We start from the raw sequence: 17,082 nt of genomic DNA, 5'->3' as shown, positions 1-17,082 counted from the left end.
AAATCGAAAGGTTGTGCTAGAGACTTCAATTGGTTGCAAATGAAGGTAAATTGATTGATATTACTAGATCGTAAGAGTTTTAGCTTTAAATTGCGTTTTTACCATTTCGCCGAGTCAAAGTTGACCTAACGCTGAAATTTTGGCAATTACATAGTTTTATATGAAATATTTCCAAATGATAAATGCCACAACCATGGGTTGTATTTTTGTTGTATTGTACATGAAATTTTGTTTTATATATAAAACTTATGTTCAATATAGAACAGTGCAAAAATTACGACAAATGACGAAAGAATTTATGAAATTTTCGGCTGAGTTACCCGCCGCGTAAGAAAAAGTTTTTTCAAAATTCACCTAAATCGAAATATTGTGCTAGAGACTTCCAATTTGTTGCAAAATGAAGTACATGATTGAATATTACTAGAATGTGAGTTTTAGCTTTAATTGCGTTTTTTCGACCATTCCGGTCGAGTCAAAGTTGACCGGTTGGGTTGAAATTTTTGTAGTCGACGTGCGGTACGCCCACAAGCACCTACAACAGACCAATTTTTGTTTGGCGTATGATACGTCCAACAGGCGTTTAAGGGTTAACAAATAAAGAATTAAATTTAGATAATCTTTTTTTAACGGGAAGTCTCTACAATATTTTTGATTTATGGAATTTTTAAAAACATTTACGCCCTAAATTCTACTTAATTCATGCATCATTTTGTGATAATATTTTCTGTGTTGCTTTGTCGTTTTAAAATTTTTTATATACAAAATCATTGCAATTTGTACAACACAACTAAAAATTAACTCATTAGCTTTAACAATTTTGCTTATAGCATGATTTGTATACAATTATATACAAGTTTTTTTTTTTTTTCGCTGTCATATATTCAATATTTATATATGATAATGATATTTTTTCATTTCTGATGGTTGCATACTAAACCTCAGGCACGACAAAAAATGAGCAAAAATGAAACTCTAATCTTTAAAACTGCGTGCTGTGATTTTTTTGAAAAAACTTTTTCCGCTGGCACTAACTCGACCGTAACGCCACGCATACGGCATTTTTGTAAATAGGGTCAGCGTTAAAGGGTTAATTTATATATAGCATATGCGAAATAAGCACCCTATGTAACTTTATCAGCAGAGATGGACAATCAGCAATATTTACAATAATTCACTATTCATAAAATCATTAAAAAAGCTTTTATGATTTCCCTTTCCAACACGGCAGTCTTTTTTAAATTTTATTTTCTTCATGTAATGTATTCTAATATCTAAGATGTCTCCTTCATGGAAACATCTTTGGCTGATGCTGCTTCAAAATTTTTTGGTTTTATAATTTGGTACTTCTTGATGTATCTGAATGGGATTTTTTTTTTTTTAAGTTGTAGTGGTTGATTTTCCTTTAGTATTTTGAATTACAGTACATAGTTCTTTTGGTATGCAAAACTTTTGCCAAGTTGAGGTATTCCCCAATTCTCATCTCTAGCTTGGCTTCTTCCAACCAACATATCAATTTTACTCATAGGTGATTATTGCAGTTTTGTATCATAAATGTAAAACTGGCATGCCTTAAACTTTGCTTGGTTTCACAAACAATTTTTCAATTTCAGGTTGATGTTCTGATCCGTGTACAACATATAACTCTTTATAGAGGTATACATTACGCAGGTATCCAAATCTACAGCATCACTTGTAAATATAGGTATGGGTACGTATACAGTACTGTACATTTCTATATTGTTACTGCTGTCATCCCTGCATTTATTCAAAATCAAAGGCACCTACATGGAAAAATTGGGTGGATCTAAAAGCCTCTATTACTGTCGGTCTTCAGATTTACCTATGTTCCTTGGGGTTTCATGTAATAAGGTGTGAAAAACAAATTAATACATAACAATGAAAAGTATAACATGTGTCCAAACTGCAGATCCCTCTGGTTGTCTGGCAGTCATATTTAGCAAAGCATTTTAAATAAGAAAACTAGTTGGCCCCACCAGTAATGTCACCTCTGCCAATATAATGCAAATATATGAGAAAAGGATTTCCTTCCTTCCAAATGGGCAGCATTACTCTCCAGCTGCAGTATCAAAGGGTTTGTCTAGATCCTAAAATAACACAAAGAACTAATCTACAGTAACCTGAAGCATGGTCACTGGCAACACAAAACAAGTAAGGAATGATGATCCACAAGAATATTAGCAAATAAAGGGAGTTAGTTTCTTTGCAGTTGAAGTTGCTACAGCTACATTATCCGACTGCTTCAGTAAGAACTTAGAAAGGTCTTCTCTATTACTAATGTTCTATAAATATATGTATGTAAACTTGAAGAATGAGTAAGTGTTTATAATAAATGTACTGTTTAGGTTTATTTAAACCCATTAACTTAGTTGTGTATTTACACCCTAATATCATATTAGAAGGTATTTTCATTACATTCTGATATATATTCTGAGAAGAACCATTTCTCAAGTAAATACTTCAATAACCTAAAGTTGTGATGCCCCTTTTCAGTGACCGTATATAAAAAATAAAAATAAACACTAGATACTGTACTGTAGTTTCATAGTTTTCTGGAAAGAAACATTACCTTTGAGTCTTCACAAAGTACTTTTCACAGCCAATTAAGTTAAATAATCAGATGCTGAAAGTTTTCATACAAAACTGCTTGCCACTTTTAAATTAAGTAAAAACTGCTTTAAAAATGTGCTGGAGCTCACAAATATTGTACCAAACAAGGGACATTGGGAAACTGATTTTTTTTTTTTTTTTTTTTTGTCCAAATCAGCACTCAGTAATTTCCTATCTCCTCTGGTTTTTCCACTGCTACAATCAAGGCTTGATTCTTGACATTTTTTACATTTACCATGAAAAGAACTTTGGGCTATATCATGTCAAATGGTCTGCCAGCTGCCCCTAATGCTGATGGCTAACATATTACTATCTATAATGCTATCTTGTAAGAAAGTTATTTGATACATTTGGGATGAATACTACTTTCCCTTGATGGTTGACTAACTTATTGCAAAAAAATCTCTTCTTTCACAACTCATATTCTTACACTACATAAAACCAAAATTTCTACAGCTGTGTTTTTCCAATATTTTACAACATAAACATTTGTAAATACAGTACTTATTGCCAGGACCACCTGCAAAATATATGCAGGTATTACATTCTTGTGTACAAGTTCCAGTTATAATGGCAAGGAAAGTAGATTATTGCTCATCTTACTTCAATACATTAATACACTTTCCTAATAAAAAAAAAAACTACTGATCTATTACTATTACAGTGCTGTGTGTGTGTGCTCTTAAAAAGGATCAAAACAGTCAATTTCCATTGTCAAACTGCAGAAATGCATTCATAACCAATACAATAAAAAATTCAACAAATCCAAAGTGCTTGTCATTAATCTATCATCACTAAAGTTAAAAGGTGCCCTATTGCAGGAAGTACAGTAAAGATTACAAGTAAATTAGCCAGTCCAAGAGCTTAACACTAAAACAAGTCCAAAAATTTACTTTGTTGTCACTTACTGTGGATTGTGATTAATTTATATAATCTAAATTATTTTTATTAAAAACCAGTTTAACCAGACCATGGAGCTGTCTCAAAGAGTGTTCCTAATAAATAAATTAATCTTATTTATCATATTGCAACACCTTAAAAATTCAATAATTGGATACACAAAATTTTAAAGATTCTGATAAAAAAATTTCAAGGATTTGTTTCCTGTACTGTTGGTAAAAAAAATTGAATAATCACTCTGCATTCAAAGACTGTTTCATGTGGGTTATTCACTAAATACCCAAGAGTCAAAGGAGCATGGCTACTTCGAAGTTGGGATAATATTACTCCAATAAGTCATTCTTTTTGGAAAGAACATCACAATCCATCACTTGGTTTATTCTCTTTTAACTTATTCCACAATGCCTGCCATTTATTAAATATGATGGACTTTAGATAAATTAACAAATCCCAGGATAGCATAAGTATATCTGATCTAGTCAAATAATTTTAGCTGTCTGATTAATCAGCACTCTTTTCCTTTAAAGTAGATATGTGCAGAGATCCAATGTATTTCAACATTTATACAGTCTTCCTGTTACATTTTGGTAAGAAAACTTGATCCGTTGGACAAAGGGATTTTTATGACAATTTTGATGGGCTTCTACCTCTGAAACAATTAAATATAAAAAATTTTTGTGTAATCATGTTATTAATATTTCTCAAAGAAAGATAAGCCCTTTACTAAAGGCTACCTTAGGGTTATGTTTGGATATAAACAAAGTTTCCAGTGCCTGGAAGGTCACCAGTCTGTTGAGATCAGACCCAGAACTAGAAGAAGAACTTGGCATTAGACTTTCACCTTGCTCAGTGTCAGCTACTCAAATTCCAGATGAGGCGGCACGCCATCCATCCTCACCCTCCTTCATGTTCTAAGAGAAATCATAGTCATGCAGAGGTCATCACCCAAAAATAATTCCATAAAGTGTAAGGAATTATAGGAACAATTAAGAGGTAAGAATGCCTAACTAATCTAGTTAGAAGCAACTGCAAAACTTAGGGCTGAATAACATACTGATCCTAATTTGTTGCTTCCTGAAGCCACCCATCCAATGGCAAGGTGCTAGGAGTTGTAGGAGGCAAAATGCAATACTTGTAAAATATCTAATTCTAACTGCCAAAGGACTACCTTTGGCCACTTTCCTCAGTACCTTTATAACTTTGGCTCATTACATGGGCAGGGACTGAGTTTGTTGTACTGTATTTTATAGCTCATATCAACCTATTATTTTGAAATTAATAACTAATACTTGCACACACCAAACAGCCCTGATTGAGAGAACACTAATCAAATGTGCACTAAAACTTTAATTAAATGACAACTTTAGTGAAGAGGTACTGTTGTTTTCATTGTGAAATATGTTGTTCATAATTCTGTTGCAATGACAAAATTATTGCTGAAAGTGAAAAATTACCAAATCTGCCCTAAATGGTGTATGGAATTCTACATGGGAGAGATTAAGTATATCAAAATAAAATGCATATTATGTACAAGCCTTTGCACTGCCTATATAATAAAGTATATAGTTCATAATGCTTAGTTCTTGATGAATAATGTACCTACACCCTAAGGCTTTTAAACTGCCCAAGGAAAGAGGAACTTTACGATCACACAAAATTAGATATAATTTTGTTTCAAAAGTAAAATGCAAAAAACATTTTTTTATAAAAAATCTAAAATCTTTATGGAATTTTTTGCAGGTATGCCATTTGCTTGTACATACACTGTATGTTCACTACTAACTACATATAGTCATAAAGTTCAAGTGCAAGTACAGACAGTCCCTGGTTATCAGCAGGCTCGGTTATCTGCAATCTGATTTTACGGCACCTGCCTAGCAATGAAAATCGGCAATTTTCAGCGCCAATAATTGGGTACTGGCGCTGATACATACCTAACACGAGATGCCAATATCCGGTTATCGGCACCAATACCTGGTTATCAGTGCCGATAAGCGCTGAAAATCGCTGATTTTTGGTTATCGCGATTTTCACGTATCATCACGCTGTCGGAACAGAACCCCCACTGATAACTGGGGACTGCCTATATATAAATAATAGATTGCTGCCACCATACACAATTATTTGGAGAATATTAAAATATTGCATGACATACTAAGTCCATTATAGTCTGAATCTGAAGATTTATCGACAAAATCTGATCATCATTACAGCTTCTGACCACCATAAACCATTACAGGGTACTCATAAAACAGCCACTTTTTACAATATCAGAATTGAGTTCTCGGAACCTTGGGAAAGCCAGACAAAATTTTCACCAATTCAAGGAAAACATCCGATTGAAAAAGCAAAATTTACTTTAAAAATCCTAAGTCAAACAATTAAGAAATTTTGACCAATGTCTGCCTGCATGCCACTCCCAAATTGTTCAACATAACTGCAACAAGCCACTAAGTCTCTTGAGATATGGTTCAAGTCAAGCTGACTTTGAATTTCTTACATTGTATCTGTTTCAATTTATAACATCTTACTCAATCCAAATACTGTATTGGAGTTACAAAAAACCAAATCTGATATCTGGGAATAACCTTGTGCAACTGTCAACTGATATAATTCACTACAATACTATAGCTTGGAAATGTATTGGCACATTCAGTACAGAAAAGAGTACAGAATCATCAGTAACTCTTAAGAGGTAAGAATTGTTAGAGTAGCTACCAACTACTTTTAGTAACGTGGGGATCTTTAGACACCTTCATTTTAAATGTTGGTGTGTAACACTTGTCTCTCATGGATATATCCAGCAATGTAACGAGATGAACATGAAAACTACTAACAACTGGTTTCTTAATATTTCTACTCCTAGTGATATATGAATTCTTCTCTCGTAATGTAAAATATCTTGCATTTTTGCTGTGCTTTAATTTATGTATCATATATCACCAGAAAACAATTATCTTAAAACTATTGTGAACATGTCTTCTTTCTTTGGTAATATCCCAGAGAGCAAGATGAGCTAAGTCATGTAATAAAACTGTATTATACCATGAAGACATCAAACAACTGTATTCCCTGTAAAAACAAGTTTTTCCTCATGAGAATACTGTAACTATATATCTAAGCAATCTGGAGTGGAAATGTCACAATGTCCTTTTAACAACTCATCATTCTCACCTGCTTCATCTGGAGGTAAAGATAATGATTCATGATGAGGTGGCAATATTAAATATGTAAGGACAGCATAGTAGTGAATAAAGGCTCCTAAAACAACAAATAAATGCCAAATAGCATGAGCAAGAGGTACTCGTCCATCAAGCTTGAAGAAAATGACCCCAATCACATATATAGCTCCTCCTAACTTCAATTCTTCCAATCCAGAATGGTCATCCTGTAATACAAAAAAAGTAAATAATAAAAATGTATTTAGTTAGTCAAAATATCAAACTTCTTACATGCCAGTAAGTCTTAATGAAGAAAATTAAAATTCCTGTTAATGAAATGCTATTAATAATCTACATCCATCAAATTTGGAGACAGATCCCTTGTCATTTTGCTATCAGTGAGATAACGAATGCGGCCTTAATAATTCAGAAAAGGAAAGGAGCAAAATCAAAGCTAGAGTAATTTGGGACAAAATCAGTGGGGATTAATCCTAAACAAAATGATAGATATAGTAAAGTTGTACTGGGATAGAGGCTTTGAGGAAGAAGAGAAGGAACAGATAACATAACCTATTTGAAGTACAAGCATTCTAAATTTAAATAGTAAAAAAGGAGAGCATCTTCTGGTAACTATCAGATGTTATCTGTGAGGTGGGACTTTTTCAGCTCAACAACACAGTAAGTAGAAAAGCTACAGCCGAAAAGAGCTTTCAATGACCAGCTATAGCCCTACGGGAATTTTTAAGGTTAAAGAAAAATAAATATTAAATCAAGCTGCACTTCAGATTTAATCACACACATACTGAAGCTGTTTACCCAGATAACAACATTATTCCAAACAGAAATGGATAATGACTATTTACTGAATAGCCACTATTGTAATTTGCATCTGCTTCATGATTCACTTTATTGCACTTGCTGATTTTTAATATATGACAATATTTTGTGATACTTTTGAATTACAGCTTTCTTTTCCGCATCAATAAAAAACATAAAGAGGTACCGTCATTTGCTTGAAACCTTTTGTTCTATTAATTCTAGAATGTTGTTTGCCTCTCTAGATGTCTGCAATCTACCCAGATTTTTATCTTTTAGACAAGAATACCTGAAATAATGATTTTCATTACATAAGAACTGAAGTACTACTGCATACTGCTCACTTTTAAAATCCACATTCTGCTCAGTGTCCAGCCTTGTTTGTCTATATTCCATATTAACATATGACAAGTGGTTTTAACGTGACTCGATTACATATTCTTTCTTAATCTACCAATTTATTTTAGAACAAAGCAGTGCATTAGTGTGTACAGACAGCTTATAGCAGTGCACAATCCAGTGCATTAACCTAGATATTCTAATCAGCAAAGGAGGTACACTCATTGTAAATCTGTTTGATAGCCTGGAAAATAAAGGCAATATTGAGCCTACACCTCCTTTTTCCAGGTAATTGCAACTCTTAGTAATTTTTAAGACAGGTCTTCAATCTTTATCTTAATTACAATAAACATTTATATTTATCATCTCCTTAACATTTCCAATATTACTTACTCTTTGCAAAACAAAAAAATTTTTTTTTAAACACAAACCCATTAACCCAGCCTAGCTGAGTGATTTGGCCTATCAAACAACTAATAGAAGAATAAGATCCAGAGACCTGAGCAGGTTAGCACATACACCTGCAATTCCTCAGGTTCTAGGTACCATACAAACGTACGTCATTCAATCTTGCATGTAATACAACCATTTAAATTCTGTCTCCAACGGACGTCACCCTACATACCACGTATTGTGCGTTCCATTTTCAGTAAAAGATGGACCTAACAAATTTTTGGCATACCTTAAGTTCATTTATTTAACAATGTTAACAGACCACGTAAATGTACTATTAATCTTAACAGTAGAAACCAATTAACAAAACATAACACTCTAAAATAGAAACAGCTTTGTAGCGATTTGTTTGTTACCTGCTCAACAATAGGTAATGATCTGTTTTGTAATTGCTGTATATTTCAGTCATTAAAATTGCATAACAGTTGTCAACTAATTAGGTCAATACTCAACTATAACTTCTATTAAGTCAAAAACAATAAATGTTCATTCCTTTATCAACCCAGATAACTTTCAGCAGATAAAGAAATGAACAGTGTGTAGTCTGCTAAACTCTTCAATACAGGCAAAAACAATGTCCAAAACTGAAAGTAAAAATAGAAATAAAAAAAACAAGTTTCACTCAAAATGACAACCAGGCCTCATCTGCATTAATAAAAAAGGAAGCACCTAGTGAGATAGCACCTGCACTAGTTGTTACCTGGCAAAGACTGAATACAAGAGGGAGACAAAATAAGCATTGGGCAAAACACAGCAACAGGAAAAAATTACTCCTCTCGAAACAATGTCCTTCATCTGGAGTAGTGGGTGACAAAGGAAGATACAGAGTCAATGATCCACAAAAGTAAAGAAGACAAAGGAGTGGTGAGGTAACAAGAGCTTACTCACTCTTAACACCAGGAAAAACCATTAATGCTAGCTGACTAGGGACTGCAGGAGACAAGCAACTACAGGCAACACAACTTGCCAGCAAAGTCACTGGAGAGTCAATCCTGGCACCTAAAATTATTTACCCTGGAAACAAAGTCCCTGTTAAAAGTTATATCATGACGTGTGTCTTACTCTTGAAATATATACAGTGCCTCCCTGACATGCTAATACACTAACAGTAAGCAAAAAATAAGATAAAAAAAAACACATGCAAAAAATAAAAGATAAAAAAAAACACAACAGAAATGTCAAGCATAAAAATACCACCAACAATATAAATAAAATTATAAATTAACAAAATAATGAACCAATTATTTATGTTTTAAATCTGAAAACAAAACTTTTGATAAAAATTAAAAATGGATAATAAAAAAATTTCTCTGAAAACAGCATGTACTCTAATTATGAAAAAACAATCAATAAAAAGTTTATTATAGCTAAGGCATGAAATAAAGCAAAAATCTATAATATCAATTTTTTTCCAAGAAAAACACATACACAAAAAAATGTTTTGTAAAATGTTTGTATCTGACACTGACTAATCAAAATATACACAAAATAAATATGTGAGAAAATGGGAAAATAATGGATGCATTGAACCATGACAAAAAATTACCAAGGATAACAGGTAAGAACTTTATATTACACATTTTATACGATATTCATAAATAATTCACCATTAAAAATAATATTCTCAAAACATTAAATGAAAACCACTACGTTATCAGTAAGAAGACAACAATCATTCACTAACTTTAAACCAAAATACTAACTAACCATCAACATTTGCTAGTTAGACCAAAAGATTGCACTTCAAGCCATTTAAAAAATAAAATCTTACATTACATGAAAATAAAATCATCACGAAGTCAACAGAAAATCAGAAACCAATGCGAATTACTGGTTCAGCACTGCTGATGAAGTGGACCAGAAAGTAGAAAACTTCTGATTTTACCATCAGTCTGTTAAAGTAATCTCCATTGATGTTCACAAGACTAAGCAGGGATTCCACTGAAAATCTTATTAGTGTAATCAATTTTAACATTTGCACATAGGAAATCCAAAAATAGAAAAATAAATGAAATACAAGAAAATAAATTACAATATAATAAGACATACAGTAATCCTGAACTGCTTCACTCTTGATCACTGGAGTTATGAAGTATTTAACCAGTCAACGGACACATCTAGGGTGATTTAGTTAACTACTAGCGATCTTTATGGCCTGCAGGCCAGTGCACTAACCTAATAGAGGCCATCTAAACTTTTTTTCTTCTACTAGTGAACTGAAGTGTCCAAGATTTCCATGCAAAGCATGAATTGGCCATGTTAAAGTGATGGTTTTAATATGAAATAAATTTAATCTCACACTATCAAATTTTGCTACATCCATTTTCTATGTGCAATTATTTACTAAATTTTTCTTTATGTGGTAGAATGATTTTCTTGAACTCAATATCTAGGCTTTGACCCTGAATTCCATACATCCAGTCGTCCATCCCAATAGCTAAATAAAATACTAAAAACTGTAATATGTCTTTTTTTCATAAAACTTTAAAATACAACTGTTACATACAATTTCATCTCGAAGTGCCTCAAGGTAGATATTTACCACGGTCACATCACTCCAAGACTGGGGCATTCAATTAACAAATGCCTCTCAGTCAAAGGATTGAAACAATGACCAGAATGAAGCTATGGCTGACTACAAAATAAATGATTGTAAGTGCTCAATTAAAAATGAATGTTCTTTTTTGCCATGCAACTTTACCTCCGATATGGGAGTGTCTTTGTAATTTCCTCCATTTTCTGACTACTAAAATTCAGACCTCCCCATGAGCATTTTATATTCCATTTCAAAATAACTGGGAAAATGTCTTCAGAAAACAAACAGCAGTCTCACAGTACTATCTGAGACTATTATCTACATAAACTTATCCAGTATATCTAAATTACCATTTCTAGATTTCTTAATATTTAATTATATTAAATTTGAATTTTCAAAATGAAAGAAATACTGTACTGTAAAACTGTGATGTCACAAAAATAACAAATTCATTTATCTGCAGGTAAAATCTACCTGGTAACTATCAAAACTACAGATTCCTGTGATAAAAACTGGATAACTGGGTGAACATCTATTATCAATGAAAATGGCTCCAAACTCAATTCATCAGACTTGGAGCAATTTGCAAATTTTTGCTCTGAAGCCTATTCCAAAAATACAGTAACCTACTATATTTATCTTAGCAGCATTGAAAGACGAAGGTATTTGAAATTAGTTTTATGTTTTGTAAAAACAAACCACTGCCTTAAGATAGCTTGATGCTTTATCTGCAATCAGTGGCTGTGAGCAAACTTAGAAAATAATTATAGGTAATCTATACATATAGAATCCCTACCCTCTAAATAGGATAAGACTCTTAAATCCCTCTCAGCAGGATAAGACTCCTAAACCCTTCTCAGTAAGGCAAGGTCCCTAGAACTCTTATGTACCCAATACCCTAGACTCCTAACAATTTGTTCCTTGCATAATCCTTCCACTAACAGCTATATTGCTTTCTACTTTTTACAGTATATCTGTTCCCTCTTGTCTCTTCCTATGCAGCTGTCAAACTTCTTCTACTACACAGTAATGCCCCACCCTACATTGTAAATTCATTCCACGTGACCTAAGCCAAAAGCAGAATTTAGAAACAACCTAGACACCCAATTAACATCTATAAGCAACCCCATAACGGTGCTAATAAATGTACAGTAGATCTTTTGATGGTTATTTACATTTCATCGACTTCTTAATAAATTTGTTTGTAGGTACTGACTCTTCTTGTTGATGGCGGTTGTCATTATGCCTGGAGTATCATCTTTGACATAGGTTACAATCCATGCCTTACTTTGAATGACTGATGGTACCTCTAACTGACCTGAGCCAAGATGATAAGTTATAGTGGCAATCCTTTCATAATTTTTGAAGGTTTTACCAAAGCCACCTCATTTTCCAATGGTACAGCATTGTGCTTAGTAGCACTAACAATAGAAAACTTTCTTTGGAGCCATGGGACTAATTACTAAAGACATGAATTTAACAAAAACAAGACACTGCAAATAATACATGTGCAAGAATTATCATCACCCAGCAGCCAAACACTGGAATTATTATAACCAACCATCATGTAGCACTGTACAACATTTTTCACATTTTTAAACTTTTGAATTATTTTATTCTGCATACATATTGTACAGATACATTATTTTATATATTTTAACATTCACAAGATTTGGCACTTTTCCAATGACTTTGCATTTTTATGGCTAAACGCTGGACTTGAATTTATGAAAATCTGGCGATGAAGAACTGGGGCATTGTCAGCCATTCAGTATTTTAAATAGCAAAAAGAATGCAAACAACCTTTGGTAATACCTTTAGTGCACCATGTGAGGTGCACTGATAGCACCACTCCCTATGGAGACTGAATACTGGGAATATGTACATACTGTACTGTATTTTACTGTCAACCACTATGTAAATAAGACAATATTTTTAACATTTCTAACTTTTAGATGATTTTATGATGTACAATACATTACCATATTTTATATATTTAAACATTTGTTTTAATGTACTTAGGCACTTTTTTATCAATTTCTGTATATTTTTGGCATATTACCATTCACTGCTGATCAACACAAAGAAGCATAAACTGATGTAAGTGAATTTGTATTTTTCCCCTTTAATTTTTGACAAAAATCACCATAACATCCACTGACATAACTGGAGGTATGGCTGCACCTTGTTCCACTTTTACCTATCACTCAAGAACCAGTCCACCAGCCTAGCCCTAAGTGTCTATACTCATGTACAGTATAATAATAATAATAATAATAATAATAATAATAATAATAATAATAATAATAATAATAATAATAATAATAATAATAATAATAGTAATAATAATAATAATAATCATAAATAATAATAATCATAATAATTATAAGTATAATAATCATAATAATAATAACAATCATAATCATAATAATCATAATCATAATAATCATAATAATAATAATAATAATAATAACCATAATCATAGTAATAATAATCATAATAATAATAATCATAATAATTTTTTTTATAATAATCATAATCATAATATAATAATCATAATAATAATCATGATCATAATACTAATAATAATTATAATAATAATAATAATAATCATAATGATCATAATCATAATAATAATAATTATAATAATAATAATTATAATAATATATAATAATAATAATAATAATAATAATAATAATAATAATAATAATTCTCAGAAAACAAAACACTATTACTCATACCATTCTTAAGAGGGAAAATGATATTTTCATAATAAAACTAAATTTCATATATACTTACCTAGTAATCACATAGCTATAGTTTCTAACTCACACAGCAGCTTTTATTTAAAAAAATCTCGGTAGCGCTTCAATTATTTAGTGTAGGTGACAGGCACCACCCATCACCGGGAATATTGGAAACGACTTAGCAGATAGCCTCGTGTTTGTGCCCTTATGTCCATCCAAGGAGAGGAGGGTGGGCTCTGATTCTGTTATCACTTGGTAAGTATATATGACTTAATTTTATTATGAAAATATAATTTTCATATAAGTAACTTACCAAGGAATTACATAGCTGAACCCCACACTGAAAGGAGGGTGGGATACATGGACATATTCTACTTCAAAACATCTAAGGCATGGTGATGACTTTGAAATAGAAAAATTGCTAGCATTGAAACAATGCTTACCGTTTCCTTATGTGGTAAAGGAGCTACTGCAGGTGAATACTGCCTCTGGTTGTTGCTCATCTTAACCTGTAAAGGCAGTCCCTGGTTTACGGCAGGGGTTCCGTCCCCAGTGGCATGCCATACGCCGAAAATCGCCGTAGCCCGAAGCATCATAATTATAATGGGAATAAACAGCACTTATAGTGCTGTAAGTCCAGGTAACGGTGCCATACATCCACTTATGGTGGCAAAAATTGGGGTTAACGGTGCCATGAGGCAAATGCTGTAAGTGCAGAACGATGTAACCAAACCTGAAGTAACCTGAGGACTGCCTCTAGTGGCGTGGTGGTAAAGCCATGGGGCGCCTCTACTTAAGTGGGAGCTTTCCAGTGAAGGATAGGACTAATGGCTAGCAAAGCATATTTAAGCGCCCTTTCCCTGGGAGCAGTACCAATATAAAAAAACAACCAGACAACACTGTCACCTACACCGAGACAAAACCACAACCCATCCACTCAGACTGTGGGTACTCCAGGTACATTGTAATCCCCTGCTCCCCAAGAATCGATGCCTTACTTCAAGGCGAAGAGATAGAAGAAGACGAGAACTTCCTATACTTCATCCCCCAAAACCATGCCAGTCCCTGGTAAGGGTCCCAAGGTACTACAATTTTCAAACACTGTTTCAACTTCTTTTAAACTGTAAGATGCGAAGATCGATTCCACTTCCAGTAGAGTGATTGCAGAATGGAAGTGAGGGACATATTGTGCCAGAAAGCTAACGAGGTAGTGACTGCTCAGTGCCTCAGAAATCAGGTCCCTCAGAAAGAACAACAGTGCATTCTTAGTAGAGGGTGAGAAGGGTTCTTAACAGAACACCAGTGGTTGCTGGATGACCCTCTGATCTTCTCGGTCCTGTTCAGATAATACCATAAGGCTCTAACAGGGCAAAGAACCCAATCCACTTCTTCTGGGCCAAGGATTTCCATTAAACTTCTAATGATGAAGACACAGGGTCAGGCTTGAACAGGTCCTCGTTCTTGGCTAGGAAAACCGAAGATAAAGGAGCAAACTGCATCTCCTTGGGAGAATCCTACCCTCTTATCGATGGCCTGAAGCTCACTGACATGTTTGGCAATCAAAGAGACAAAGAAGAGAGTCTTCTGCGAGAGGTCCCTTAAAGAAGTGGAATGAAGGGGTTCAAACAAGAGGCCTGTTAGCCACTTCAGTACTACGTCTAGGTTTCAAGAGACTGAGTCAATTTTTTTCTGCTTGGACGAGTTGAAAGACTTGCTGAGGTGGTCAAGATCCGGGCTTGAAGGTAGATCCAGACCCCCTGCTTAAAACAGAGCTAAGCATGACTCGATACCCCTTAACCCTTAAACGCCGACTGGACGTATCATACGTCGACTAAAATTGTCTGTTGGGTGCCAAGTGGACGTACCGACGCTTCGACTACAAAAAATTTCAACCTTGGTCAACTTTTGACTTGACTGAAATGGTAGAAAAACACAATTGTAGCTAAAACTCTTACATTCTAGTAATATTCAATCATTTACCTTCATTTTGCAACAAATTGGAAGTCTCTAGCACAATATTTCGATTTATGGTGAATTTTTGAAAAAAATTTGTCCTTATGCTCCGCTTGTAACTCGTCGAAAAATTTCAGAAATTCTTTCATCATTTTGTCGTAAAGTTTTGCACTGTTTTATATTAGCCATTACATAGAGTTTTATATATGAAAATGTGCAATTTCATGTAAAATACAGCAACATACAACTCATGGTTGTAGCTTTTATCAGTTTAGAAATATTTTCATATAAATCACAATAACTGCCAAAATTTCAACCTTTGGTCAACTTTGATTTCGACGGAATGGTTAAAACGCATAGTATAGCTAAAACTCTTACATTCTAGTAATATTCAATCATTTTACCTTGTTTTGCAACCAATTGGAAGTCTCTAGCACAATATTTCGATTTATGGTGAATTTTGAAAAACTTTTTTCCTTACGTCCGCGCCAGAAATTCTTCGTCCACGTTGTCGTAATGTTTGCACGCTTTTATATTAGTCATTACATAAAGTTTTATATATGGAAATGTGCGCAATTTCATGTAGAATACAACAGAAAAATAACTCATGGTTGTAGCTTTTTATCAGTTTTGAAATATTTTCATATAAATCACGATAACTGCAAAATTTCAACCTTGGTCAACTTTAACTCAACCAAAATGGTAAAAACGCAATTAAAAGCTAAAACTCTTACATTCGAGTAATATTCAATCATGTACCTTCATTTTTGCAACAAACTACAAGTCTCTAGCACAATATTTCGATTTATGGTGAATTTCTGAAAAAAAAAAAAAAGCTTTTTCCCACGCTCTACGCTGTAACTCGGCCGAACATCTCAGAAATTCTTCGTCACGTTTGTCGTAATGTTTGCACGTTTTATATTAGTCATTACATAAACTTTTATATATTAAAATGTGCGCAATTTCATGTAGAATACAAGAGAAAATAGCTCATGGCTGTAGCTTTTATCAGTTTTGAAATATTTTCTCATAAATCACGATAACTGCCAAAATTTCAACCTTGGTCACTTTCGACCGAAATGGTTCGAAAAAATGCAATTTGTAAGCTAAAACTCTTACATTCTAGTGATATTCAATAATTTACTTTCATTTTGCAATAAACTGGAAGTCTCTAGCACAATATTTCAATTTATGGTGAATTTTGAAAAACATTTTCTTACGTCTGCGCAGTAACTCGTTGAACATCTCAGAAATTCTTTTCACGTTGTCGTAATGTTTGCACAGTTTTATATTAGTCGTTACATAAACTTTTATATATCAAAATGTGCAATTTTATGTACAATACAACAGAAAATAACTCATGGTTGTAGCTTTTATCAGTTTGAAATATTTTCATATAAATCACGATAAATAGAAAAAATTCTACTTTCGGTCAACTTTTTAACTTGATCGAAAAGGTCAAAAACTGCAATTGTAAGCTAAAACACTTACATTCTAATATTCAATCAATTAGCTTCATTTTTCAACAAACGGGAAGTCTCTAGCACAA

At 33.2% G+C, this 17,082-nt stretch overlaps 1 protein-coding gene across 5 annotated transcripts in view; it reads right to left on the bottom strand.

The window, feature by feature from the left end:
* Nucleotides 1–537: 537 nt before the first annotated feature.
* The window catches only part of LOC136835944 (monocyte to macrophage differentiation factor 2), a 263,773-nt gene continuing 247,228 nt past the window's right edge, over nucleotides 538–17,082 (bottom strand). For 2 of the 5 annotated variants that reach the window (XM_067099831.1, XM_067099829.1), the window contains 2 exons: nucleotides 6,673–6,916; nucleotides 538–2,570 (listed from right to left, as the gene is read on the bottom strand). In XM_067099831.1, the coding sequence (XP_066955932.1) occupies nucleotides 2,569–2,570; nucleotides 6,673–6,916 (246 nt within the window). In that variant the 3' untranslated portion in view covers nucleotides 538–2,568. Of the gene's footprint in view, nucleotides 6,917–17,082 lie in introns of all 5 variants that reach the window. The other 3 variants (XM_067099830.1, XM_067099827.1, XM_067099828.1) reach the window with 2 other exon arrangements.

This window comes from Macrobrachium rosenbergii, chromosome 55 (genome assembly GCF_040412425.1).
Source record: "Macrobrachium rosenbergii isolate ZJJX-2024 chromosome 55, ASM4041242v1, whole genome shotgun sequence".
Lineage (NCBI taxonomy): Eukaryota > Metazoa > Arthropoda > Malacostraca > Decapoda > Palaemonidae > Macrobrachium > Macrobrachium rosenbergii.
Note: the sequence above shows the minus strand (reverse complement) of the source record. Positions and strands in the feature narration are given on the sequence as shown.